General features: G+C 54.6%; 11 protein-coding genes across 11 annotated transcripts; 5 read left to right on the top strand and 6 right to left on the bottom strand.

The window, feature by feature from the left end:
- Positions 1–1456: 1456 nt before the first annotated feature.
- Positions 1457–2857, bottom strand: CCOS01_14560 (uncharacterized protein; the record flags this gene model as incomplete). Its single annotated transcript, XM_060462703.1, has 2 exons — positions 1457–2540; positions 2610–2857. 2 exons carry the CDS (start codon positions 2855–2857, stop codon positions 1457–1459), a joined length of 1332 nt encoding a protein of 443 aa, XP_060306534.1.
- Positions 2858–3717: 860 nt separating this feature from the next.
- On the bottom strand, positions 3718–5429 carry CCOS01_14559 (phosphatidylinositol-glycan biosynthesis class S protein; the record flags this gene model as incomplete). The annotated part of the gene is made up of 2 exons (XM_060462702.1): positions 3718–5094; positions 5160–5429. 2 exons carry the CDS (start codon positions 5427–5429, stop codon positions 3718–3720), a joined length of 1647 nt encoding a protein of 548 aa, XP_060306533.1.
- Positions 5430–7106: 1677 nt separating this feature from the next.
- CCOS01_14558 (uncharacterized protein) lies at positions 7107–7454 on the bottom strand (the record flags this gene model as incomplete). Its single annotated transcript, XM_060462701.1, has 1 exon — positions 7107–7454. One exon carries the CDS (start codon positions 7452–7454, stop codon positions 7107–7109), a length of 348 nt encoding a protein of 115 aa, XP_060306532.1.
- A 966-nt stretch (positions 7455–8420) lies between these two features.
- On the top strand, positions 8421–10610 carry CCOS01_14557 (AMP-binding enzyme; the record flags this gene model as incomplete). The annotated part of the gene is made up of 3 exons (XM_060462700.1): positions 8421–8427; positions 8672–9426; positions 9477–10610. The coding sequence occupies 3 exons, from the start codon at positions 8421–8423 to the stop codon at positions 10608–10610; spliced, it is 1896 nt and encodes a 631-aa protein (XP_060306531.1).
- Positions 10611–11177: 567 nt separating this feature from the next.
- On the top strand, positions 11178–11405 carry CCOS01_14556 (uncharacterized protein; the record flags this gene model as incomplete). Its single annotated transcript, XM_060462699.1, has 1 exon — positions 11178–11405. One exon carries the CDS (start codon positions 11178–11180, stop codon positions 11403–11405), a length of 228 nt encoding a protein of 75 aa, XP_060306530.1.
- Positions 11406–11696: 291 nt separating this feature from the next.
- Positions 11697–12683, bottom strand: CCOS01_14555 (uncharacterized protein; the record flags this gene model as incomplete). Its single annotated transcript, XM_060462698.1, has 1 exon — positions 11697–12683. The coding sequence occupies one exon, from the start codon at positions 12681–12683 to the stop codon at positions 11697–11699; it is 987 nt and encodes a 328-aa protein (XP_060306529.1).
- An 808-nt stretch (positions 12684–13491) lies between these two features.
- Positions 13492–13923, bottom strand: CCOS01_14554 (uncharacterized protein; the record flags this gene model as incomplete). Its single annotated transcript, XM_060462697.1, has 1 exon — positions 13492–13923. A coding segment is annotated over one exon (432 nt), but the record flags the coding sequence as incomplete, so codon positions are not given.
- Positions 13924–15102: 1179 nt separating this feature from the next.
- Positions 15103–15900, top strand: CCOS01_14553 (AhpC/TSA family protein; the record flags this gene model as incomplete). The annotated part of the gene is made up of 2 exons (XM_060462696.1): positions 15103–15125; positions 15237–15900. The coding sequence occupies 2 exons, from the start codon at positions 15103–15105 to the stop codon at positions 15898–15900; spliced, it is 687 nt and encodes a 228-aa protein (XP_060306527.1).
- Positions 15901–18108: 2208 nt separating this feature from the next.
- CCOS01_14552 (uncharacterized protein) lies at positions 18109–18544 on the bottom strand (the record flags this gene model as incomplete). The annotated part of the gene is made up of 2 exons (XM_060462695.1): positions 18109–18318; positions 18350–18544. Coding segments are annotated over 2 exons (405 nt in total), but the record flags the coding sequence as incomplete, so codon positions are not given.
- Positions 18545–20324: 1780 nt separating this feature from the next.
- Positions 20325–21303, top strand: CCOS01_14551 (uncharacterized protein; the record flags this gene model as incomplete). The annotated part of the gene is made up of 3 exons (XM_060462694.1): positions 20325–20595; positions 20659–20839; positions 20919–21303. Coding segments are annotated over 3 exons (837 nt in total), but the record flags the coding sequence as incomplete, so codon positions are not given.
- A 1000-nt stretch (positions 21304–22303) lies between these two features.
- Positions 22304–25537, top strand: CCOS01_14550 (kelch domain-containing protein; the record flags this gene model as incomplete). Its single annotated transcript, XM_060462693.1, has 1 exon — positions 22304–25537. The coding sequence occupies one exon, from the start codon at positions 22304–22306 to the stop codon at positions 25535–25537; it is 3234 nt and encodes a 1077-aa protein (XP_060306524.1).
- Positions 25538–25640: the final 103 nt, after the last annotated feature.

Raw genomic sequence — 25640 nt, 5'->3', positions numbered from 1 at the left:
CTGCATGGGGAAAGTAATGGCCTTATGATGACGCTTTTCACCGCCAAGATTCGGACATCGCGGGATACTGTTTTGGGTCCTAAAACGGCTTTTTGTAGCCACGAAGAAAGGGCAACTCGTCCCTATTACCTTCGCCAATCGCGCCGAGGTCGTCAACGAAACCCATTCAGGTAATGTGAGAAGTGAGGCCACGCTCAAGGTCTCTACTCTTACCCTATGATAACTTTTTCGGCTATCATCGAAATAATAGCAGACAATACAGTCAGCTTTACCTATATTTCGTATATATGCCATGTTTACTTATGGGTATTGATAACATTGTCAGTCTGCCAATTCAGATGTACCATTGAGTAGGTTTATACGTGGATGCTAATTTACACCACTCCAGGGTCTTACGTATTTACGTATCTACCTATCATAGAATCAACAAAAATGAATGCGTATTCTAAGATGCAGAGATATATAGAGACAAGGCCTCACGGCGGCTTCATTTTCCTGAGCAAAAAATGGTGATATCGGCCAGGTTGGCAGGGCACGTGGCAGGGCACCTTGATGGGAAAGAAGCCACCGACCCGTGGAACACTCGCACCTTCCATCTGAATACACGAGAAGGGTATATACCCCCTCTCAACTCCGTTCCTCTCACCAGCCAGCAGGCGCCCGTCTAGGTCGACGGGTCAGGTCAAACTGGCTGGGTGGTGGAGAGGTTTACGGTCGACAAATAAAATCGCCAACCAGCCTACTCGACGACAGGCTCAGCGCATACGAGAGTACCCGAGTTCGAATCCCAGCCTGAGCACCATAAATTTCTTCCCAGCATGAGCACCAAGAGATGTAGCCCCCAGTTCAGCACCGGGGGGGGTGAACTCTTTTGCCATTGTAGACATTTTTTGGTATCTGGTTATCATGGGACTCAGAAGAGGCTGTCACCTTGGGCCAACACAACGGTGAACATCCATGAGTGATTTCGTAGTACTACATGATCGACGATCCTCTGCTTCTAGCTAGCGTTGAAGGGGTCTCGAGTTGTACCGCGATAGCTTCGGTATTGTTGGGATTGCAAGATGGCAAAAGGCAGTACCTCGTAACATAGGGGCAGGAAGACACGGGCTTTCAAGGTCAGATTGGGGCCGTCATCACGTCGGTTCTTCCGTTTGACACAGTCTTCTTGACCTGTATTTGCCCGTGTTCGTTAAATGTCATCACTAAACTACCTACAGACACCAACAGGGGCGCCTCGAATCAAACTCCAACAGTGTTCACGCTCTTTCTACGCCTTGCTCTTTCATGTATCGCTGTGCGGCTTACACTCGCTGACATCCAACTCGTTTCTCATATCGTCCTAAGTGAAGTATTCTGACACGCCCATTTTCTAATCATTCGTTGATTAAGGCGGCGGTTGCGTCCTTCGTGCACTGCCACTTTGAAATTCCGAGGTACGTTCACACGAATGTGCCTACGCCGGTTCACTGACTGGTCTACCTTCGTTGTCCCCATGTAATAGCTTCGCCGCAAAGTCCGAGACCTTATCCCGGAGGACGGAAGCCACGTTCCCTTCCGTCCAAAAGTGCCCAGCCGACGAAACCTCCTCGCCATGGAAATGGGATCCGTCGGTCCCTTCCAGACGTTCCACCCACCCTCGCAATTTGGCCACGGAAACGAAGATATCTCTGTCGCCGTACAATGCCAAGGTATCATTTTCAATCAGCTTGCTCTCACTTTGATGTTTTTGATCCGCCGTAAAGGTCGGCGCCCCCTGCTCTCTAGGTCTTCCTCCACCCCGCGAGAACAGTCCTCGACCAGGTGTTGTGTGAAGGAATGACATAGCTGCTAGATGGGTAATGACTCCCTGCAGCGGAGATACGAGTAGATAGGCCGGCCGGACTTGGGTCAGATTCGGAACCTCTTCCACCACAACAGAAACTTCCTGGTTCGAAGGTATAGTAGCCAATTTTTCCTGGGGCACCGCCACGCCCTTGTGATGATGTCTTTTCGTTTTCGCCAGTAAATCATTAACGCCCCGTCGGATCTTATCCTCGGCGTCAATAGAAAAGGATCTCCTCGTCTCCGACATGGATCTTCGAGCTTCGTGACTCTTGCGCTGAGTATCTTCATCGCCCCCGACTCGCATGCCAAGGTATTTCTTTCGCGGTGATACGGAACTCGCAGCTCTAGCGCTCGCCAAGATGACGTTCTGCTGCTCTGCCAGGTGTTGCGCTCGAAGACGGATGTCAGCAGCCGCGGAGCCAGCTGCAGGCACCTTGAACTGTGCGAGAATGTGCGCCATCGGTGGAATCTGCGTCGTCACCATGGCTCCGTATGAATAACCGCCGATGAGGAGGAGGGGTTGGTAAGAAGGAGGCTTCGATTGGGCGTCGGGGAGGCCTGGAGACAGGGTCGTTGTCGGCGAGCGGGCACTGGCCGATCCGTAGGGATCGAGGAAGTGCATGTAGTAGACCATGAAGCCAATGAATGACATGTAGTCGCTGCGTTCTGGCTTTGCCGTCCATGAGGTACGACCTGCTGATCCGGAAGCGCCCCTGTTGATCATCGTGTGAGTGACCGAATAACCTCGCTGTGAGAACGTCCACAAGCCGATCAATTCTTACCTGAAGTTGAAAGTCCCCACTAGGAAGCCTTGTCGCAGTAGCGTGGCGGCAACGATGTCGACGACAGGGTCGTCATAGGAACCGCCCAAGGGCGCATAGGGATGTGCGACAACGGCAGCGTGTCGTCTCCATGGCGGCGGGTTCGATGCGGAGGGGTTCAGTGCCTGGCAATGATACAAACGGCAGTCCAAGACGGTGTCATCGTGGAGGCTAGGGAGCGTGAAGCTCAGAGACGGTTCGGGAAGCATGTTCTGCTCTTCATAGTGGAGACATTGCTCAGGCCGTCGATGATAATAGAGAGAGCGCGAGACGATGCGTTGTTGTTGGCTTTGTGGAGTGGAGATGGTAGGTTTGCGAAGGCTGTGCCGAGAAAAGGTCAATGGGTTCAGACCATCCAAGTCGAGTCGAGACGAGCCAGAGCTTGTGATTGCGTCCCAGCGCCCGTTAATGCGCGATGACAGCTGAGCCCTCGAGCCTTGTATACCTAGTTGTGTTGGAAGAGTTAACGCCGACGGGGGGTTAAATGGCAATGGAGAAAAGGATTGTGGCCGACGTCAGCGCGGTGCTGGGCATTGGATGTGGACAAGCCCCCTCGTTGGAGACAACGAGCAAGCTTCGAGGTGGCGTTGGAGCGCAGGGATTGCACTCAGCGCTAAGATCGGAACCGACGGGGTGTGACAGGTGCCCACCATGAGGTAATCTATGCAAGCATGGGCCTTAGATAGTCTCACCGGTGCTTACCTAATCTCACCGACGCTCACCTTTGCTGCTCAAGACAACACGGAGACTACCTATCCACCGAGGTTCACATCGTCCAGGTCTAAATGGATTCGATATGAATGGAGATAGGCTGCTTATTGCCAATAGACTTTTCTCCGCCGCAATCAAGCACGTCTAGTGACAAAACTCAAGGTCATCGCCAAGCTCATATGAGGATTGGATGTGTTGCTCCAAACTTCACACCTTATCAGCCGACATGATGTTACTGCCACCGCCGGAGACGTTAAGATTTGAGAGCCAGGCACGATTTTATGGGATGCGAGATTTTTGGTACCTTTATTTGTGTAGGCCAATATGCACTCGCTGTGTCATGTCAACTCATCACGTTCTAAAGCTTCTTTCTAGCTTCTGCCTCGGCTCTCTCTCGTCTCCGCTTTCTCCATGCCTTGATTTCATTCAACAGACCCATCACGAGGGGCACTCCCACCGGCCCTAAAAGCGGCAGATAGACGGCAATTTTATGTTCGTCGGGGAAATATAGTTGTCCGACCATACTCTTCTCGAAAAACGCTCGCTCGGCCTCGGCCTCAGCGATTCTAGCATGCTCCAACCCTTCGGGCCCGCCTAGGCTGGCGCACGCGAGCTCGAGATGATGCATGGTTTTGGTAACACCGTCTGCAACGTTGCGGGGAATGGATATAGACGGCAGTGCAAGTGACAGTCTTGCCAGGGAGCCCAGGGTAGAGGATGCACGTAGCAAGAGGTCTGCGGATCGGATGCGCGTGAGAGTCGAGAGCCGCAAAGGAAGAGAGCCTGACTGAGGAGTGCCAAGGAGTGACAGCAAGTGCCCAGCAAAGGTAAGCATAGGTTGTTTGAGTGTAGCAGCCGGCACATGTGACGTCGTCGGAGGCAGCGACAGAAGATAAACAGTTCCCCATTGCGGGATGAGCCAGGACTGTGATGTTTCGGACCCCGAATCCAATCCAATTGTTTGATTTCCGACGAAGAGAAGGAAGTTTACCGTCGGCGCACCACCGATGGACGGCGAAAGGGGCCATTCGGCCGCGTTGATGAAGGAGGCAAGGTCGTCTTTGTTCAAAACCTGGGACTGCGCCCCTGGTGTTGCATACAGCTGCACCTGGGTATCTATCGTGAAGTTGTGGATGGGGCTCAACACATCAAGCATGGGCTTCATGTATGTTTGGATAGCTGCTTCGATGTCCCAGGTATTGGGAGCAGAGCCGCTAGTGAAGAGCGAGAAGCTCAAGTGGTACGTCGGTGAATATCGCAAAGAACGGGTGGTTCGCTTCGCCAGTGACTCGGCTGCCTCTGGCGACATCCCCTGAGGTCTCGCATCAGAAGCTCCCGAGGCTGCTGAGAGAAGGTATGATATAATAGCTTGTTCTTCGGCGTAGGTAGTTCGCAATTCTTTCGCAATGTACGAAGCTAGAGCAGAAGAGGACGAAGTCGGTGACGGAATCGAATTCGGGGGATATGTGATGTCGAGAATAGGAGAGTGAGGGTTTAACGAGACTGTCGTGGAGTCCCCAGGGCTGAGGCGAATTGTCAGGGCGACCTGGGAGTCATCCTCAGGAACGATGTCGTCGCCGTCACGAGGCGCAAGCTGCAGACGGAGATGATGACCCGAGAAGTCGTTGAGATCATCGAGGGCATGTTGAGTGAGGCGAAGGAGGTTCTGCGCTTCCTGTTCCTGCAACTTGTTCGCTTGTACTGATATACGAAGAGGAAACACGGGACGGCAAGCCTACGCAAGTAGTCAGCGGGGTGCCCTCCCTCAACTTGTAAAGACGCCAGCTGGTAGGAGCCTACCTTTCCATCCGCCCATTGGACCATGCCGCTCAGAGGCAGGTTGGCGCGGTAGATGCTCGTTGTCATCCACCATATTGGCAGACCGAGGAGAAGAACAATGGCCCAAAAGGCGGCTATGACAAACGATCGCCGGCGCGCATCGGATGGCTTCTCGGGGGGCGGAGCCTTGCGGGACTCGGTCTGCAGCGGAGGGGCGGAGGTGGTGGATTGATCGGGGGTGAAGCTTGCACCGCTGGCTGCCGGGCTGCCAACTTCGTCGTCAACAGGCATTTGATGAGCCTTTGCCGTGCGCGGCAATGTTCGGTAGAAGCTACGCAGCGGTCGTGAAGTTGAGCGTTGTAAGCTGCAGCAAGCAAGCCACAACGATCATGAGAGGTGGAATTCCAGCAAGGGGTATTCGCATACCTACCTCAGACAGGCCAGAGATGCTTGACTCAGCAATGTCGCGCTTGAGGAGAGCTCCCGATAAGATAAGGAGCAAGTAGCCACGCAGCCACGTTGACCTTAACCTTAATTGCTGCGCGCGGTCACGTGGATTATGCAACTGGAGAGTCGGATCGTAATAACCAGAATTTCTGTCTAACAAGGTCAGACAGCATCATTCCGCCTTGATGCCTGTCATCGTTACGGCATCAAGCCACAACTACGGATACCTACCTTGCCAGACCCTCGACACAATCACGGATTGGGAAGACGCCTGTGGTCCTACTTGTACGCTGTGCATCTGACTCTTGTTCGGCCACGAAACGAAGGCATTCCCAGATGTTCTTCACCACTCTCTACCCGCACTTTGGGTGTGGCTGTCACTATGCACGTCCGTCGGATGCGAGTGCGATTGACGCCTGCGCCTCGGAGGCGAATAGACGTTATCTTTTCCGCTGTGACAACGCTGACGTGAGACGGTGGGATGAGCGGCAACGATCCAATTCAGGGACAATTCAGGAGTCCGAGGCCCGATTTTTCCTCCTCGAGTCCGCTCCACCAACATGCAGAAGCGGAACCGGCATCGAATATTGTCGCCGATTCCTCCGACCCAAAATGTTGAGTGAGCTGACCATCAGCCGAGGAAGCGACCTACAGCTGCCCCTCCAATCTGCCGCAATGGCTGTTGTCTATTATCACGAATCACTCGTGATCGTACCAAAAGAAAGAACAATGTTACCCTTTTAGGAAGGCGAACGTACTCGGAGTTTTGAAGCGAGCCTGGCGATCCCTTCGTAGTGCGGGAGCCAACAAAGTCTCCCAGCTCGGCATGCATACCCGGTTTCTCTATGGATCCGTCGTCGAGCCGAGTCGAGTCATTACGGCGACACGGCCCCAAAGATAACCAGCTTGATGTGCTTTCCACTCCGGAACGTCTCTCAATAGACATTGGAAGAGAAACTCGCGATGGACCCCTGTTGCATCGAGCCGTCGTTCATGTGAGCTGATATAAGCAAAGGTCCGCCACGAGTTGCACATATATGGCGCTCCTTTCGAGTGCCTGCGGAAGACAATGTGTCAAGAGCCGCAGAGCCAAAGTCCAACACCTCGGCAACCATTGCCAATGCAAAGTTCATCGGAAACGCAAACGTGCTATTCGATCTGTTACGAGCGGTCCGTAGCTGTCGAAAGAAAGAGAGAGAGAGAGAAAGCGAGCGGTAGGTTCGCTCCCGTCAAACCGGGTCGTCTGGACGAGGGATGCGGACAGCGGCAGGGGACCAGGACATGCATCTGGTCGACTGGGGGGGTCTGGCAATGGGAAGCAGGAACATGGAATGCAAGGAACAACCCCGCTCTCTTGCCGACGAATCGCAACTCGCCGTTGAAGAAGCATCCATCAAAGAGTCCAGAGACGTGCTGTTTAGCCTGCGTTTGCTGCCCACCCCTCCCGAATCGGTTACTCAAAACGACTTCTGGCGCAGAGTACGGACGCGAGGGCGCACGAGCTTCAACAGATGCCGAGGCTCAAGCTTCGATTTGTTCTTCGTTTAGCCCAGTTTGGCAGGCCAGGCCAAGCCTGGCGATGCAGCGAGCACCACAAATGCAACGCAAACCAGCGAGCTGCAAGCCTGCACTCGATCTGCGGCTGCTGGCTGGCCTCCTCTCTCCACACTTCCACAGGACTATTGCGACCTCAGCATGCAGGCGAAAGTATCCGTACCGTGATGGGCGAGCTAAGGAGAACTTGATACCGCACTCGCACAGCACGGCGCGCCCAGAGAGGCCAGCAATGCCATCCTTGGATCCATCTTCACAACCCAGCCATTGCCTGCGACGGGCCAAGCACACGGAAAGCAAAAGCATAGCTAGCATTACGCAGTAGAGCTGCCACCGTCGACTTACACCGAGGCCAAAAGTCAACCTGCCAGTTCCACAAGCGCGTGCAGCTGCACCACGAGCAAGCACCAGTGCCAACACAAGCGCCAACGTGACAGTCGTAGCTGGTCATATTCCTCGGCTGTCGAGAAGGAATGTCATGCCAGGACCTTGTCCACCGTCGATTCATCGTTGATCAAGAGCTTTCTCCGCCACCCCAACCCTGGTCCAGGGCCCCATAGAAGAATATTCTCCATTGTCCCGCCCATCTGGTCGCCAAGTTGTACCCAGTCAAAGAGGTACTCCATACATGGGCTCCCACATCCCAACAGCCGACTGTTGAGGTCACTGCTTCCCAGGAAGTACCGCACCGAGTACGGATACTGTTTGGCGAGAATCGGAGGTGGGTGCAAAAGGTGCTGCTGCGTCGTGTTGTGTCGTGTCGTGTCGTGTTGTGCATGATAGGACCGACAGGTAGTTTTATCTCATCTTTTCCCCCCCGTACGGGTCCCTCAAACCAGGGACGACACATCCCAATGCCGACTGCAACACAGGCTTTCTACTTTTTAAACCCTTTCTTATCTTGTGACAGCCTCGACAGGCCGTTACAAATACCTATCCTCACCCACACCCTCGCGCAATTGGCTCACTGCATCTTTTGTCTGTGAAGTCTCGACTACGTTGCCCTTCCTCCAAGCTATCCTTACTCGACGAGGACTTCAAGTCTATACGAGCACGGCCTTGAAGCTCTCTTTACCAGCTACAGCTCCAGACAACACTACTGATTCCGAGTCTCACATACACCGAACCAACACCCAGGCGCACAATCAAGACAACTAGCCACTCTCCGCCTCCCTGCCAATCGGCCTTCTCATCTCTCTACGAACACCAACATAACTCTCAGCCTTTGGGACGAATCACCTCTAGCCGGATCCAAATACTGGCCACTTGGCCAAAGTGAAAATGCCTGGTGAGTGCGCTTTCCCCAACTGCCAATTTTTCCTCCAATGCTCCCACTCTGTCGTAATGACTATTTGGCCCTGCTTGAGACCCCCGCCAAGACAAATACAAACCACCGTAAAGGAGACCGACCTCTGGCACACATCCAATGCGCCGCAATCGCGCATTACATCAGCCTGCCTCGGCACAGCCATCTGCACAAAACATCGTTGGGGGCCGATCGCGCTGACTTGTTTCGTTTCCTCACCGTTTAGTTCCGCTCGCACTCGCTCTGCCGGCTGCAGCCGCAGCTTATTCGTACATCAATGCTCGCCTTTCTTTGTGGTACGACAGAAAGCTGCTTTCATGTGCGCTACCCGCAACCCTTTCGGCTCTGTGGCGCGAGCGAACGGACCGGTTGAACCAGTTTTACGTCCTCGAACAAGCGGCACAAAACAAATCGTCTGCCAATCGCACGTTCATCATCTTCGAGGGCAAAACATATACCTACCGCGAGACTTACGAGCAAGTCCTGAAATATGGCACCTGGTTGAGGGAACACCACGGCGTCAAGCCCAAGGACGTTGTCGCCATCAACTTCCAGAACTCCGACGTTTTCGTTTTCCTATGGCTCGGCTTGTGGTCCATTGGCGCGAAGCCAGCCTTCATTAACTACAATTTGACTGGCAAACCGCTAGCTCACTGCGCCAAGGCCGCGAAGACGAAACTGATGCTGATTGACCCCAACGTCGCCGCCAATGTCACTGAAGATGTGAGGAGCGAGCTGAGCACCGTGGAGTTCGTGGTGCTCGATGAGAGCTTGCACAGAGAAATCGACACCGTTAAGCCCAGGCGTGCTCCCGACTCTGATCGGTCAGAGAGCCAGTATCAGAATCTGGCGATCCTGATTTACACATCAGGAACAACGGGCATGCCCAAACCCGCCATTGTGTCCTGGGCGAAATGCATCGTCGGTGGTGTTTTCACATCAAGACTCACCAGCAACTCTCCCAATGACGTCTTCTACACTGTAAGTCGAACCATCAACCCACCATGGACCCCAAACTAACAGGAATCTAGTCTATGCCGTTGTATCACAGCTCCGCGGCCCTGCTAGGATTCGGTAATACCCTCGAGGCGGGTGGTACGATTTGCATAGGAAGAAAGTTCTCGACCAAGGTTTTCTGGGAGGAGGTTCGCTCCTCCAAGGCCACCATCATCCAGTACGTTGGCGAGACCTGCAGGTACTTGCTTGCAGCTGCCCCACAAGTCGACCCCGTCACCGGTGAAAGTCTCGACAAGAAGCACAATGTTCGGGTAGCTTTTGGCAATGGCCTGCGACCGGACGTGTGGAACAGGTTCAAGGAGAGGTTCGGCATCGACACCATTGCCGAATTCTACGCCGCCACCGAAGGCTCATTTGGAACCTGGAACTTGAGCCGAAACGACTTTGCCAAGGGCGCCGTTGGACGAAACGGCACCCTGTACAGCGTCGTCATGGGCCTCGACGTTGCCCTCGCCGAGATGGATGAGAATAACGAGGAGCCTTGGAGGGACAGGCAGACGGGTCTGTGCAGGCCTGCCAAGGCTGGTGAGCCAGGAGAGCTCATGTTCAGACTCTCGCCCGACGACCTCAACCGCCGCTTCCAGGGTTACTACGGCAATCCAGACGCAACAAAGGCAAAGGTCTTGCGGAACGTCTTCAAAAAGGGAGATGCCTGGTTCAGGACGGGCGACGTGGTCCGCTGGGACAGCGAAGGAAGGCTCTACTTCACCGACCGCATTGGCGATACGTTCCGCTGGAAGAGTGAAAACGTGTCGACACAAGAGGTTGGCGAGGCCGTTGGCTCACACCCATTGGTACAAGAGGCAAATGTCTACGGTGTTGAGCTGCCCAACCACGACGGACGCGCAGGGTGTGCTGCCGTTGTCCTTCAGGGCCAACCATCCGAGGAGGTGCTGAGGAGCATTGCGCAGCACGTGAAGCAGTCACTACCCAAGTATGCTTTGCCCATCTTCCTGCGAGTCATGCCTCCCGAGGCTATGCAAACGACGGGTACGAACAAGCAGCAGAAGCACGGTCTCCGATCCCAGGGTGTCAGGCCGGGCGGCACGGACGCCGCTGGCGAAGTGTATTGGTTGAAGAACAACACCTACGAGCCTTTCTCTGGGCGGGATTGGGATGAACTCAACGGTGGACGGGTGAAGCTGTAGATTTCTATTCTTGGGACTGTTTTACTGCAAACGAGATACCACTTTCTTACTTACTTCATTCGCTTAGAACATAGCTAGTTGGCACATTATACTCAACACTTCATACAACCTTGACTGTTCCCCATGAAAGCTGATGTCTCAATGCCTTTTAAGAATGGAATTTACGTAACTAACCTTGGGCTGCCATCGCTGACGATCAAGCGCAGTCTATTCCTCGGCCGGGGTATAAAACTTTCTAGAGGTAATGGGATGGCGGGTTCGAACGGCTAGCTGCGCCGTCCCTTGACATCTTAGTTACTCAAGATAAAGAAAAGGCAATGCGGAGCCGACTCGAAGAGTATCCAAGCTACTTAGTTTTCCCATAATTTCGATTTCGAATTGACAAAAACACGTACAAAGTACACCTTTGTATCTGTTCAGTTATCCGGTCAACCGGATTATGTACCGTAGAGAACCATGGAATCGTTATTCACGATGTTTTAATCCCACTTCAGCCATCTTCACTACTTCGCGTGATCCCTCATAGATGATTCACGATACAGACAGTGGAAAGTATATAGACCCGAGATGTTTCGACCTATCAAAGCCAATTCTTCCTACATCGTCACAGACAGCTTCAATACACTAGCATTTCTCGATCTTTCTCAACATCATACATCTACCTCACCACAGAACAACATATTAGAACAGCTTGCCTCGATCTTTTTCCATATTTTACACTCACCTCACTCACCACCCACACCAATACAGTACACAAGATGCCTCAGTCTTCGTCATCCACCAGACCCAAAATGAACATTACGATCAAGACGGACGTCAAAGTGACGGACAGCAAGAGCAATGATCCTCCTTCGCCCAACACTGATCCCCCTACTCCTCCGGCTAGCCCTCCCCGCTGAATGGAGCTGGGGGAAACGGCACATGACCGGAGATACCAGAGCGTCGATGCTCACACAGTATTCAAGGCTTCCCGGAGCCCGTAGGAGAGAAGCACGGCTATAACAAAAATAGTGCATAGTCACCAGTAACACAATAAATATCACATACCAAGCTGACCCTTTGACATCCGCGATGAATACCCAGCCTTCAATCTGTCTCCCTCAACAGGCCCGCAAGAGTAGACATAACCTCGTCCGCCTTGCGCACCACAAGACTAACATGCCCCTCCCCCTCCACAAAACTTACCTCCGCCCCAGGCACACACTCCGCCGCCCGTTCCGCAAGACCAACCGGCACATTCACATCCTCCCTCCCATGCCACCAAACCATCTCCCCAGCCTCAACCTCAAGCTCCGCAATCTCGAACCCCCAATAACTCCCCGCCAACTTGACATCCCAAGCCGGGCCCCATCCCCCAGGCAAAACAGCATCCCGCACACTAGCAAGCATAGCAGACCGGACCCCGCCAACATCCCCGTCCAACACCTCCCGATCAACCTCCGGCCTCGTCTTCAAATCCTCCAGCACCATCTCCTCAAACCTCCCGGGTCTTGCCTCGTCTCTCGCCGCCCTGCCCAGCGACATCTCCATACCCCACGCCACGACCGGCGCGATCCACGGTGCTACGGTCAACATCACCCGTCCCTGGAGGAGCATGCCGGCGTACCCAAGCTCAGGGGGGTATAACCCCGAACAAACTCCCGCCGTCACGAGCCTCTCGCGCGGGATGGCTTCCCAACATGCAAAAACATACGGTGCGCCCCCCGATAGACCCAGGACCCCGAACCGGGGAACCTGAAAATGATCTGCGAAGGCGAGGACGTCAGCGGCCCAGTCTAGGATGCGCCTGTTGGGTTGGAACGTGGAGCCGGCGTGGCCTGGTCGATCGATGGCGATGATTTGGACGGCGTGGCGGCGTGCGGCTTGGTGAAAGAGTGAGGCTTCTTCGTGGCTGCTGGGGAAGCCGTGGAAGTAGAATAGCACGGCCAACGCCAGACGGGGTTGGTTTTGTTGCGTGGGTGATGGGGTGGTGTGAAATGTCTCTGCGCCGGCGCCAAAGACTGCAAAGCTTAGGGTGCGGCCGTCTGGGAGGCTGAAGGTTTTTGTTTCGGCTTTTGTGTAGTTTGGATCCATGGTTCTTGTTTGGGTATGGCTGGTATGATATGGGGGTTCTAGAGACTGATGTTTTCCAACCACCAGTGAAGAGTGTTCCCGTTGTAATTGATGCCGATGTCGATGTCGATATCGATGCCGATGCCGATGCCGACCTTCTCCTCAGGCTGAGTCTTTTTTTCTTCCTACTTGTTCCTGGTATAGCAAAGTGTCGTCTTTGTCCGGTCAAAGAACGTAGAAGGGCGTCCGATATTAGGCAGAGATTCCAAGAGTGGCATTCTTACGGAGGTCAGCTCCGTCTGCACAAGGCAGCAGCATTTTGCCATGGACCCCCGTCAATTCGACCTTGAAACTTCCAGCTCACGACTCAGCCGTCAAGCTTCCGTGTCTCTGCTGTAGTCTTGTCCAGAGCAAACCACAGGTTGAGGCGCGTGAGAACGCTGATGATCCCTCCGAGTGGCGCAGCATTTTACCGAGATGATTGATGCCCGTCAAATTGCGTTTCTACTTTCACTAGAAAGCAGTGGCACGTTGAGACTAGATAGGATTCCAACGAAGCATTGTCGACGGGCGTTGGCCGTAGGGGATAAGAATTCCTTCCTCGTCATTGTGACACTTGTCTCGACCATGATGGGTTTGGAAATGAAATGGTTTTTGGGTAGTCTTGAAGATTCTCCGTTCTTTGCCAGGTAGCGACAACCCGGGCTAGGAGACGGGCAAGTCAACACTTGATTCCTTAGCAGATGGCAGAGGAAGGTAGACAGGCATACAGGCACCGGGGAAAGTATGGATGCCAACGCTCATCTTGTAGCCATAATTGCAGATGTGGTCAGCAGGGAAGCCAAGCCCTTGAGGGCTTCCACGACAGATTTGTAATCCAGAGAGTGCCAGAGACAGATACTCGACAGAAGTAACATGACACACTAGAGGGTAAATACAGGTTACCCATCTCCACGATGCTCCTGGATGGATCTCCTTTTTGAGCCCGGGGATCGGCAGCCGGCAGTCGGCGCGGGAACGGAGGAGGTCGGCGATGTGAGTGGGACCGTGAGACGGGAGGGGCATCGGTTGTCGGCGATGGCGTGCGAGGAGCTACCGGGGTGGTGGATGGCACGATGGGTAAGCTTTGGGGTACGGAGCACCACGATTCGGGTACCCTTGATGCCGTGGCACCTCGTAGGATTCTTCTTTTGTGATGGTTCGATGTGCGGCGTGGATGATGTGGTGACCAAGCAGTGGGGGTCAGTGAGCCGGAGGTTGTCGACTGGATTGCACCATTGATCGCCGCTGGACGTTTTTCTGTAAGCCATACTATACGTATCTCAGGGCTCAATGAGGAGTAGTTATGTTTGGGCTACTCGGTACATTTGTATATATATCGGGCTTCACACACTGCTAAAGAACATCTACGGCATCACATAACAAGACGGGAGGTGACGACCAAAGTGGACCACATCCTTGAGCTCCCAGATAAGAAAACAATACTCCGTAGACACAGTGACACACTCTGCCTTATTCCCTGGAGGCTGGAGCACTTCCTAGCGGGTTAGCCTCCCCAGATAGCGCCGTAAGGGTTCTCCCAAAGGGGCCCAGCAGGCGTCTTCTTCACTGCAGTTGGGATGTGATTTCTCATGATGTGCCCTGAGCCAAGGATGATGTAATCGAGCACGCCATCGAGTCTAGCCGATTTCGGACTTGGAGGGGTAAAAGTGACCTCTGCAAAAGTGAAAATCACAGCCCCTCCAACGCGGGGCAAAAAGTTGGAGGAGCTTGCCGTTCGTCGTTGAGGGAACAACGTGCCAGTTTGGGGGGGAGACACGGGTACAAAGACAAATCATTTCTTTGCTAAGGTAGAGGGGATGCCCGTCACCCAGCAGATTCCGTGGCTTTCTACGGGTTGCCAATGCCAATGCTGGGTGATGTGACGCTTCATTGGGGCATATGCTGAGAGTTGTAATCAAGCTGGATCGCGTAGGTTGCATGAGCTTGGCACTTCGGCGACCATATCGTCAAACTGGAGACAAGGTAATACTGCGAGACCAAAGAAACAAACAACAGAGAAATAGGCAACAACAAGGCAAAAGTCAAAGGCTGGAAAATAGGGAAACAGGCCTTCAAGATAATGTACATAGTCAGTGTCGGGCAAAGAAAGGTAGTAGTACTCCGAGACCAAGGAGGGGACAAACTGGAGGTACCTTTGGGAACGGGAAAGCTGCGGGAAGCTGAGAAAAAGGTACAGAGGTACGAAAACGGCCGGGCTTTGTACGTTGCTCTGGACTGTGCCTGGGGCGCGGCTTCGAGCTATATATTACACCTCAACTCCCACACCATCTACCGCAGCCTTCCCCATTGCTGTTTCTTTTGCTCCTTGTTCTTTCCACACCATATTATACCCCTTCACACATACATCTTCTCATACTCTACAAAGAAGACAGACACAATGGCTGACCAACGCCCCGCTCCGTAAGTTGTCAACCTGCAATCCTTGAACTCCACCCCGCGTCGTGATATCCCCCCCGCCGTCACCACGTAAACCACGTCCACCAAATTCAATGCTAACGTCGCACACAACAGCCTCCGCCTCGGCACCGTCGCCCCCAACTTCAAGGCCGACACCACCAACGGCCCTATCGACTTCCACGACTTCATCGGCGACAGCTGGGTCGTCCTCTTCTCCCACCCGGAGGACTACACCCCCGTCTGCACCACCGAGCTCGGCGCCTTCGCCAAGCTCGAGCCCGACTTCTCCAAGCGCGGCGTCAAGCTCATCGGCCTCTCCGCAAACACCCTCGGCTCCCACGAGGGCTGGATCAAGGACATTGACGAGGTCACCGGCTCAAAGGTCGCCTTCCCCATCATCGCCGACAAGGAGCGCAAGGTCGCCCTCCTCTACGACATGCTCGACTACCAGGACACCACAAACGTCGACGAGAAGGGCATCGCCTTCACCATCCGCTCCGTCTTCATCATCGACCCCAAGAAGACCATCCGCACCATCCTCTCCTACCCGGCCTCCACCGGCCGCAACACTGCCGAGGTCCTCCGCATCGTCGACTCCCTCCAGACCGGCGACAAGCACAAGATCACCACCCCCATCAACTGGGTCCCCGGCGACGACGTCATCGTCCACCCTTCCATCAAGACCGAGCAGGCCAAGGAGCTCTTCCCCGAGGTCCGCATCGTCAAGCCCTACCTGCGCTTCACCCCTTTACCCAAGGAGAAGGCCACCGTCGCCTAAGTACAGGCGCCAGTGGCCACGAGTGGAACTTGGTTTGGGGACGCTATGTTGGATGATGGGTCTCGGTTACGGTCCTCGGTTCGCAGTATCTAAGAACGACGAGCGGACGAGATCCCAGAATGTTGAAAAAGCAAAAAAAGGGGGACGATGCTGTCAAACAGGGTAGGGACATCAACCTCTTCCACCCTGGCGACACGCATACACGCACCCTCTATCTGAATACCCGGCGTGGCGCTGCGAATGGCAACATAGTCCTTCGGTCAGCCTTCAAGGGGCGTGATCTGGACAAGTGGCAGCGTCTTCGCTCTGACTACCTTTTACATAGAACGCATGAAATAATGAGAAATGTCCAAACTCTGCCTTTCCTCGCAGCGTGATCGCAACCTGATATCAGATCGTTATCACTATTTAGCCCCTTCGTTTACCAAAGTTGTGCTCGGCTGGCTAGACTTCTAGAAGTCCAAGCATCCATTGTGAGCAGATGTGCGACTTCAAGCCTATGAGGGGCCTTAATCATTAGGCAACCTGTTGTACATTTTGGAAACAGGAACCGCATGTTCAACCGTCGCACCCATGATCCACCATTCCGTTCCCCATCACGCCAAGAGTAGATGCGGAGAAGGCAGCATCGAGACTGTTTGATAGCAAGTTGCTCTCGCGGCATCTTCTTCGTGGCCTGCCTTACATCAGAGGGGAAGCCCCGTAGATATGCAACTCAAACAAGGCGTTGGGCCGAGACGTGGAGGGTAGACGAAATGAGGTTCAGACACGCCCATCGTCGCACTTGCCCGTCATATCAAGCCCCAAAATGTAAGGACGTGGTAAGCGAAGCCGAGCCCGACATGCACATGGAGGTGGAAGCGCGTTTCCATGCCACCGTGTGTCTGTCTTGAGATGACACCGGTATATGGCACATGGAGTCATAGACCCGTGAATGACTGATCGGCGGTCCGGCACGGAGGCACCGCTGATGAGCTTCCAGGGGCTCGTTCCACGTTGACGACCGGCCTGCCTCGCGGGGCCCCTTTCAGGCTCCAGCTCTTTGACCCTATGGTCAGCTAGCCACGGGCAAAGCGGCCACTCTCGCCCGCCGTCCCATGACTCGGCCGAATAGACGCGGGCCAGACCGGAAGAAACGGGTCGGTACACTTCTCGGAAAACTACTCCGTAAAGGGGCGCTAAGTCGGTCACTACACGAAAAGGAGACGCCCGCCTTATATTGACCCGACCATCTTGGAGTAGCAGTAGCGCTTCTCAGTTAGAGTGAACCGGCTGCCTGGCTAGGACACATTCGGGACGTTGGTTGAGATGCAACGGAGCAGGTGGCTTTCTTGGATCGAGGGGCCCAGACAGGCACAATCCTGGCGCGACACGAGGCAGAAGCCCAATCTTTGCACAAAAACGAGGCTGGAACAATTCGAGAACCAGGGGACAGGCGGAGAATGTTGAAACATCCGCATCCACCCAAAGTGACAAGTGGCCGGGTTCCCACGTTTTCCCACGTCTTTGTAATTCGTAGCGTGTGGGCGGGTTGCTCTACAGTGTACCGTGGTCCAAGTGCGAGAGCCGTGAGGATGCGCCGCTGTCCGCGACCCGCGATGCCTGCCCAGTCATCAGTGGTCCCAAACTTCCCAGGGCCATCTTCGGGTCGGCAGGGTGCCTATCCCGGGATTGCTCGCCTGAGACTTGACAGGCCAGGCAATGTTTGTTTCCGACGAGGGGCAAGACACAAGACGCAAGGGGACTTGCCGCTGGATCTGTCAGTGTCACCGACGTGGTGCAGTACATAGGTATTCTGCCATCTGTGTCTCTACACCATGTAGCGGAGGCTAAGCTCTACATAGGCTCTAGTCTCCAGCCTCCTGCCCTTCACCGTCAACGGGGTCAATTTCGTCTTCAGTCGTCAGCTGGCTGGGATGGAGGCGGCCCGGAAAATTGTTCAAGGGTTGTAGCACCGAGAGCAGATAGCGCAACTTGTTTCCGTAAGACGGTCAGAGACGGGGGGGAGAAAAAACCGAGCGCGGCACAGCAGACAGACAGCGTGGATGACAGGCCCAGAGGAGCGGTGACGACAAGGACCAGGACAAGGACCAGCCTCCCATGGCAATTACTGCCTGCCTAGTATCCGTATCCTCTGGTATCTTCTCGAGTCTCTGTGTATCATGGAGTATTCCAAGCTCAAACGTACAATCAACGTCGTCGATACTTTCATACTACCGGACCAGAATATGTATCCGTAGTGTCTGTATGCATTTGAATTGCAATTCCCTTGGTGACGCTTCCCCCCTCCGTTTCGCAAGGGTGGGTAGGTGTAGTGTATGCGTAGCGTGTGGGAATGTGGGATGTTGGAAGCTGGCACACGTTCCGTGGCTGCATGTGCAGCGTTTCTGCAAGATATAGTAGGCCTGCGCCTAACAGCTACTGCGTAAGTATGTACCATACTGCGTAGACACACAAGGACCGGAAAAAAGGGTCCTCTTGCAGCTCGATCGTCTGATGTTGCTTCCCCTCCTGGTTCTCCTACCGCTGCCGCAGGATTCCGATTGATGGTGCGTGGTCCGGCCTGCGGGACAAGAGGACCGGCGCGCAGTTGAGGCAGGCCCCTAACGTCGTACAACGTAAGGGCAGTACGCCAGCGCGAGAGAGGGACATGACTGCGGTCCAGCTGTGTTTAGTAGACGTTGGGTATCCGTAGGTAATTGGGGTGGCTTCTTTGCGTTTCTTGAATTTCCCTCGTTTGCTCCCGTGAGAGGGGCCGACGGGAGTTTGGGTCTTTTGGAAGTTGGGAGGGGGTGGTTGCTGGGGGTTGGGGTCCTGAAGATGGAGTTGGAACGTAAGGTACGGATACGGATGTGTGAGGACTCTGGTCGATACATCTGAGGCTTACCTAAGGTAGGTACCTCCAGAAGGTCCCTGGAAAAAGGGGGTCAGTGCGTAAGTGTTTGTCAATTTACCAGGGCTCCTGCTGACACCTGAGAGTAAAGTGAGTGAGAGTGAGAGTGAGAGTGAGAGTTAAAGTTGGGACTGAGTTCGACATGACCTCACACACTCATCCACGCACTCACCGATGAACGACTAGACGTTATGGGATGAGTTCACTTCTGAGCTAGACCTGAGCACAGGGCAGTATGATGCTGTGTCTATGTGGTCACGGGTGAGAGAGAGCATGCGGTCTAGAGAATAGGGGCAAAGTATGAAAATACGATGATGTTTATCAAGGATAGATTTGCCAAGTAAGGCAAGGTGTGCTCTTTTTTTTACTGCGTACTCCGTACACATTTTTGGATTCCAGCACCTGGGCGGCTGACCGGCGGCATGGGATTTAGCAAGGAGCAGAAGATACTTGCACATTTTCAGTCGACACTTCTCACCCCTTTTCTCGTTTATTTGTGTATTTCCTTAGACTCAATGAGCGAAAGCCAGGCAAACGAAACAAAAACACTGCGACATTTAAATACACGATTGCTACGGAGTATCGTACGGAGTATGTTAATGAACATTGTCATTAAGGCTTTAAGGTAGCCAATGGAACATTAGAAAAGGTTCGACTCCAGACTCACCCAAATGAGACTATTCCACACCCGGCAATAATCGGCTCCCTCCCCTCCCTTCTCGAGTTCTCCTCCCAACCATTTGTTCTCTTTCTCTTTCCCTTTCCCCCCCCCCCCCCCCCTTTACCCACTTTGCGGCTTGCCCAGACGTTCCCCGAGTCACTTTTACACCTTCGAGTTTCTTTCTTCCCTCCCCTTTCCCCTCCCGCCTCCCCCCTCCCAGTCTCCCAAACCACCCCCATTCACGCCAAATCCCCATCACGAGCCCCATTTCCCATGCTCTCTCCTGGACGTTCTTAGACCGCCTAGCCGTGAAGTGAGCGCGCTACGCCGTCCACTGTCAGTGAAGCCAGTGTCTAGGTGTCTGCCCTGCACAGCTGCTCACGTACGAACAGAATACCGACCTTAGGTACGGATACCGGGCACCTGAGAACTAGGAGGGCACTGCACTGCGCTGCACACCCACGATACCTACGTTGAAACATCGCCGTCCACCACCTCACGGCACTACGGACGGAGTACGGGTACTGCGGTACAACCACGAATACCTGCTTCCACTCGTCGCCTTGTCTCTGCTTCGTTTCGTTTCGCATCTCGCATCGCGCATCGCCTGGCGCGCGCTCTCTCACTCACACACACTCTCTGTCTCTCGCTCTCTCTCCCACTCTTCTTGACTAGCCTGCGAATACAAGTTGGGCCAGACAGACTTCAGAGAAACCGTCCAGTCCATCATATCCCATATCTCGTTGCTCTCACCTCCACCCAGGGCACATCGACTCTTTCTGCAAGCTGCACCTCGCGCACACACACGCACACACACACACACACACTGCATACCTACTCTCGGTCTGTACGAATACATCTCGCATATTCCCCGCCAGCCTACCTTACGCATCGGCATCACCAGCAGCAGCAGCAGCAGCAGCAGCAGCAGCAGCAGCAGTCGCAGTCACAGTCGCATTCCCCTGCTGCGGTCTTTCACACCTCCATCTTCCCAAAGCTCGAATCGGTCTGCGGAACTTGCAGTACCTTCAAGATACTTCGCCCTCACAGGTTCGACCCGCCGTTCAGCCCACTTCTTCCCTCGCGTCTGCCTCGGAGCTCAAGCTGCTTTTCAACCCTCTGCCCGGTCCGTCTACCCAAAGTCAGTCTGTGCGTCCAAAACCAAACGAACGCCCCCCTCCACAACCTCGTCGACTCTTCCCAGTGCCAAAAGCACAAGTCAAAACCAAGACGCCTACAGCACACGCTTGTCCCTACATCGACACTTTCTTCGCCCAAAGGAGCAGGCATCTGGAAATTAACGATTGCAACCTTGCTGGTGGTCCTCCGGCCGTTGCCGCCGCCCCTACTACTGCTCCTAGTCCCTCTTGGAAATACTCCTCATCGTCGGACTTCGACTCCATACTTACGCGGATCCCTTTTTTTCGGTCCCGTCGCCTTTTCCACTTTTGCCTCACGCGCCAGCTCTCTTCCACACGGCACTGACTTGCTGAAGCCTGCTGGGTACAACCGTCGTGACCCTACAACACACGTCCCCCATACGGATACCTTGTTGCGACTCTACATACAGATACAGTGCTCTCTGTCGTCTGTACCGCGTGCGGATACCCTACCGTACCAGAGAACGACCCTCAATTCTTGCTGCTCACCGCACCTGAGTCGTCTCGAGACCGCTATCCCCGTCGCCCTCGCTGTCGCCGCTCGCTGTCTCCGTCGTCGTTATCGTTCTTCGACATTGGTCCTTTTTTTCTCTGCCTGCCGAGCACCCTCGCTTGAATCTAAACCCCCAAGACTTCGCCTCGCTTCCTACTCGACTCAACTCGACTTAACTCAACTCATTGACTTTTGACCCGATCGACTTCTTGGAGTCCCTGCGCCTCCCCTGGTCCTAGGTGCGTACCCTTCGTACTTCGTACTCCATAGACTTCAATCTCGTTGCCCATTCTCGTCCACTCCCCCTCCCCTCCTATCCCATCCATGATCCCCATCCACATCCTGTGCCCATTTGTCCTCCACACCCTAGCCCACATCCCACTCTATCTCTTGTGCGCCGCTTCCTGTCAACTGTGGGGAGAAATAACGGACAAGAGAGAAAGAGAAAGAGGAAGTGAGAGGGAAACACGCACAAAAGAACGGAGCAGACAAGGCCTCGCTCCCTCAGCCCAGCCCAGTCCCAATCCCAGCCGAGCCCGGTCTAGTCCAGTAATCCACCCCGGAGACACAGACGCACAACACGCACAGAGTGAAAGCCAGACAGATACTCAACCGGAGCCTACCCGTCATAAGTTACCAGGGGCCTAGCAGAGCCGGATGAACAAGCGAACCTGGGTTGGGATTGCTTGAGCTGGGGTTTTTTGTTCGCTTCATCATCTACTCAATTTTCATTTTTCTGCATTTTCCCTTCCTTACTTTTGGTTTCCGCTTCTTGGGCTTTCTTCTGGCTCTAGCATTGTCGTGTGTCGGTGTGCCCTCACTTCTTCACCACCTCGGACCTCAAGAACGAGCCGGCCACCCTCTACACTTCCTCACCCCACCGCTTCCTTACTGCGACTACTCTTCTTGTCTACTTCTTTGCGATTGCTCTGGCCTATTGCAAGTCTTGTGGTATCGACGCCGAATCAGACCTTGGCAATCTGGCGCAGAAGCAGCAGTTTCTGCCGAATTCCTCTCTCCTCCCGAACCCACCTTGCTTGACCGACTCGGTTCCCAAATCCCGCCCTACATGAAAACCACTCAACCTCCTTTTTTGAGCCTCTGAGCGCTATTCTTTTTCTCAACCCGCCGAGACTGTTTCTGTTGCGCATCGCTCTCCAGGCTGTATCCACAGCCTGGGGGCTGATTGTGTCGCAATGTCTGGCCCGGGACTAACCTCGAACCAGTCTTCCGCGCAGGGCGATCTCTCGCGCTTTTCCGATTCGGAGACGGAGCAGGACAGATCTCCTCCTACAACCAAGACGACTTCAGATATCCTCTCGGGCGTGTATCGCGGCTTCAAAAAGTTCGCCCCGAGTCGAGACGGCGAATCGAGGCTGACAAGACAGCCGTCACTTTCTCGCTTGGGTCTGCACAGCGTCTCGCCAAGCTTGACCTCGTCGCCCTCTCCCCCCACCTCTTCGACGCCGACACCCGTTCCAAACTCGTCCAAAAATCGCCCGGCCCAGCAGCTCCAGCATGGGAGGAGTCTAAGCCTACAGAGCAGCCTCGCCAAACCACTACCCGAACCGCCAGCGTCGTTTCCTTCTCCTACGGGGCCTGAAGCACCTCCTGCACATTACAATTTGGGGGGTCTCGGTGCCATCGAGGAAGCTCCGGCCGATGATATGTATAGTCGTACCAGTACGATGGACTCTAGCGCCTCAGCGGAACGAGCTCAGATGTACAGCGGCGGATCAGGATACAACGCCGACATGGCCAGCAGCCAGAGTAGCTTAGCAAGCTCCTCGAGACAAGATGGAGCCGACGATAATAATAATAGGGAACCACCAAACTTGACTCCGCGGAGCAACGGTCCCTTGTCAGCAGGCCCTTCTCCATCTTCCAACCAGTCTTCCAACCAACAAAGAACACCCGCGTCGGCGGTTGGTACACCCACTGCGTCCTCATCCTCGGCGCATCTATCCGGACTTATGTGCAATGTGCATAGGACGACAGGCAGGGAACCGCATCCGCTCGTCGGAGCTACAACAACTATACTAGGGGATAAACTTTATGTCTTTGGAGGAAGAATTCTGTCGCGGAGTCGCCCGGCTCCTCTGACATCCGATCTGTACGAGTTGGACTTGATCCGCAGGCATTGGTCGAAGCTGGAAACCACAGGCGATATACCACCGCCTCGATACTTCCACTCCATGTGTCCATTAGGAGACACTAAGTTGGTATGCTATGGAGGCATGTCTCCCACACCAAGTCAAGCGAACGCAGGCCCGGATCAGCAGCCAGAGGTGACCGTCATGTCGGACATTTACATCTACGATGTTCCCACCCGAAAGTGGACCTACATTCCAACCCAAGATCCCCCGCAAGGACGTTACGCCCACTGCGCCTGCATATTGCCTTCGTCGGCATCGTTCGCCTCGCACAAGGCGCCACTGTCGGCATTGCAGCACAATCCATCATCCGGCAACCCTAACGAAGGGAGGATAGGGATCAACATTGATGGAACCGGCGGTGCTGAAATGGTGGTGGTTGGTGGCCAGGATGGCGCAAACCACTACATTGAGCAAATTAGTGTTTTCAACCTTCGCAGCCTCAAGTGGACCGCTATCGAACCTCTCGACAAGAGCTGCGGCGCTTACAGAAGCGTCGTTGCTCCTTTACCCCCCTCTGTTACGGCACGAATTGGAAAGTCAAGCGTCAATGGATATCAACGGGAGGGCGGCATCAGCCAAGAAGCTCGTGAGCCTGGATCCTCAATGCTCATCTATTCAAACTACAACTTCCTGGACGTCAAGCTCGAACTACAAATCCGATCTTCAGACGGCACATTGACGGAGAAACCCATGTCGGGCTCTTACTCGCCCCCAGGGCTGCGGTTTCCGAACGGCGGCGTCATCGATACTTACTTTGTTGTAAGCGGCACATACCTGACGTCTTCGAAGCAGGAGTATGCGTTGTGGGCTCTTGACCTCAAGACATTGACCTGGTCGCGGATTGATGCGGGTGGTGCTGTCTTCAGCCAAGGCAGCTGGAACCGCGGTGTGCTTTGGAACCGCAGGAACACTTTTGTGATTCTTGGCAACCGGAAACGAAGTCTCGTCGATGATTATAACCATCGTCGTATCAACTTTTCCAATGTTTGCATGGTTGAGCTGGAAGCTTTTGGGTTCTACGACAACCCGAGAAAGACGACGCCCATGTCTGGCTTCGTATCAGCCAGTAGTCCTTACACTAGCCCAGGATTAAGTCTAGCTAGAAAAGCAGGAACTACGGCCGGTGGGCGCTTCCACTCCAGAGCGGCCGAGGAGCTTGGCGAAAAGGCACTGGCGATGCGGGAGCTTTCCGATATGGATATCCTATGCTTACACGGGGAGCGGATACCCATTAATTCTAGGATGGTGGCACGGCGATGGGGCCCCTACTTTGTGCAGCTGTTGCGAGAAGGGACGGCAACTCAGGATGGTAGCGATGCCATGACTCTTCGATCTGGAGTCAACAACCCCATCAGAAATTCCGCTCTCACAATCACCCCATCCCGCAACACAGCCGAAAGCTCGACGTCCATGGCCAGTACTGTGCTCTCATCCGGATCATCGGCAAAGGCCCCGAGTACAGCTCCGACCAGCGCCTCGGCAGCCTCGTTCTCCCTACCGGGCTCGGCCGGCGGTGTCGATCCCGCCACAGTCAACTCAGCCCCGACCCCGAGGTCTCTACCACCGAACTCGCGGCCTCGATGCTTGTACCTTCCTCACACCTATCTCACGGTGCAGGCCCTCCTGCACTTCCTCTACACGTCCTCACTGCCGCCTCCGTCATCGCCACTGTGCACACCTCCCATCTTGTGTTCACTTCTTCAAATCGCCCGCCCATACCGGATCGACGGGCTTCTCGAGGCAGTAGTCGAGCGCCTACACGCACTCTTGGACTCGAGAAACGCAGCCGCCGTCTTCAACGCGACGGCCATGGCCGCCGGTGGTGGCCGCGGCATCGACGGCTCCTTGAACCCCAACTTCTTCGTACCCTTGGACGCCATGGGTTCTCCACTGTTCCCCTCAGAAGACTCCCAAAACGGCAGCGGCGGGGCAGACGGTCTTTCTTCGCGCACTGCGGCGCTCCGTATCAACACCGCAATGTCCTCCGGTCGACCGTCTAGCGACGAACTCAGCGCCACGACCAGCGTCAGCGGGTCCGAATGGAGCTCCGAGATTGGCGACTCGGAGCGCGGCGGTATGCGCGAGGTCTGGGGAGGGGAGCTCAGCTCCGTCATCGGCCTGCAGAAGCGAGGCTTGCGAGGTCTTATGGAGGGTAGGAGGATGCGTGAGCGCACGGGGACGAATTCGGGCGGGAGTATGAGCGCTGGCGTGGGACCGTATGGCGGCGGCGGCGGTGGGCAAGGCCGCGTTGGCCTCGGGATCGCCGGGCCGTGAAGAGAGTAACTCAAAAACGGAGAGAACTTTTGGAGAGATGAAAGAGAGGAGGAGCATGGGGCGCGGAGGTAATGAATTTATGATAGCATGGCCAAATGCAGCA

This window comes from Colletotrichum costaricense, assembly GCF_030867565.1.
Source record: "Colletotrichum costaricense strain IMI 309622 chromosome Unknown Scaffold_21.1, whole genome shotgun sequence".
NCBI lineage: Eukaryota > Fungi > Ascomycota > Sordariomycetes > Glomerellales > Glomerellaceae > Colletotrichum > Colletotrichum costaricense.
This window is presented reverse-complemented; position numbering and strand designations above follow the sequence as displayed.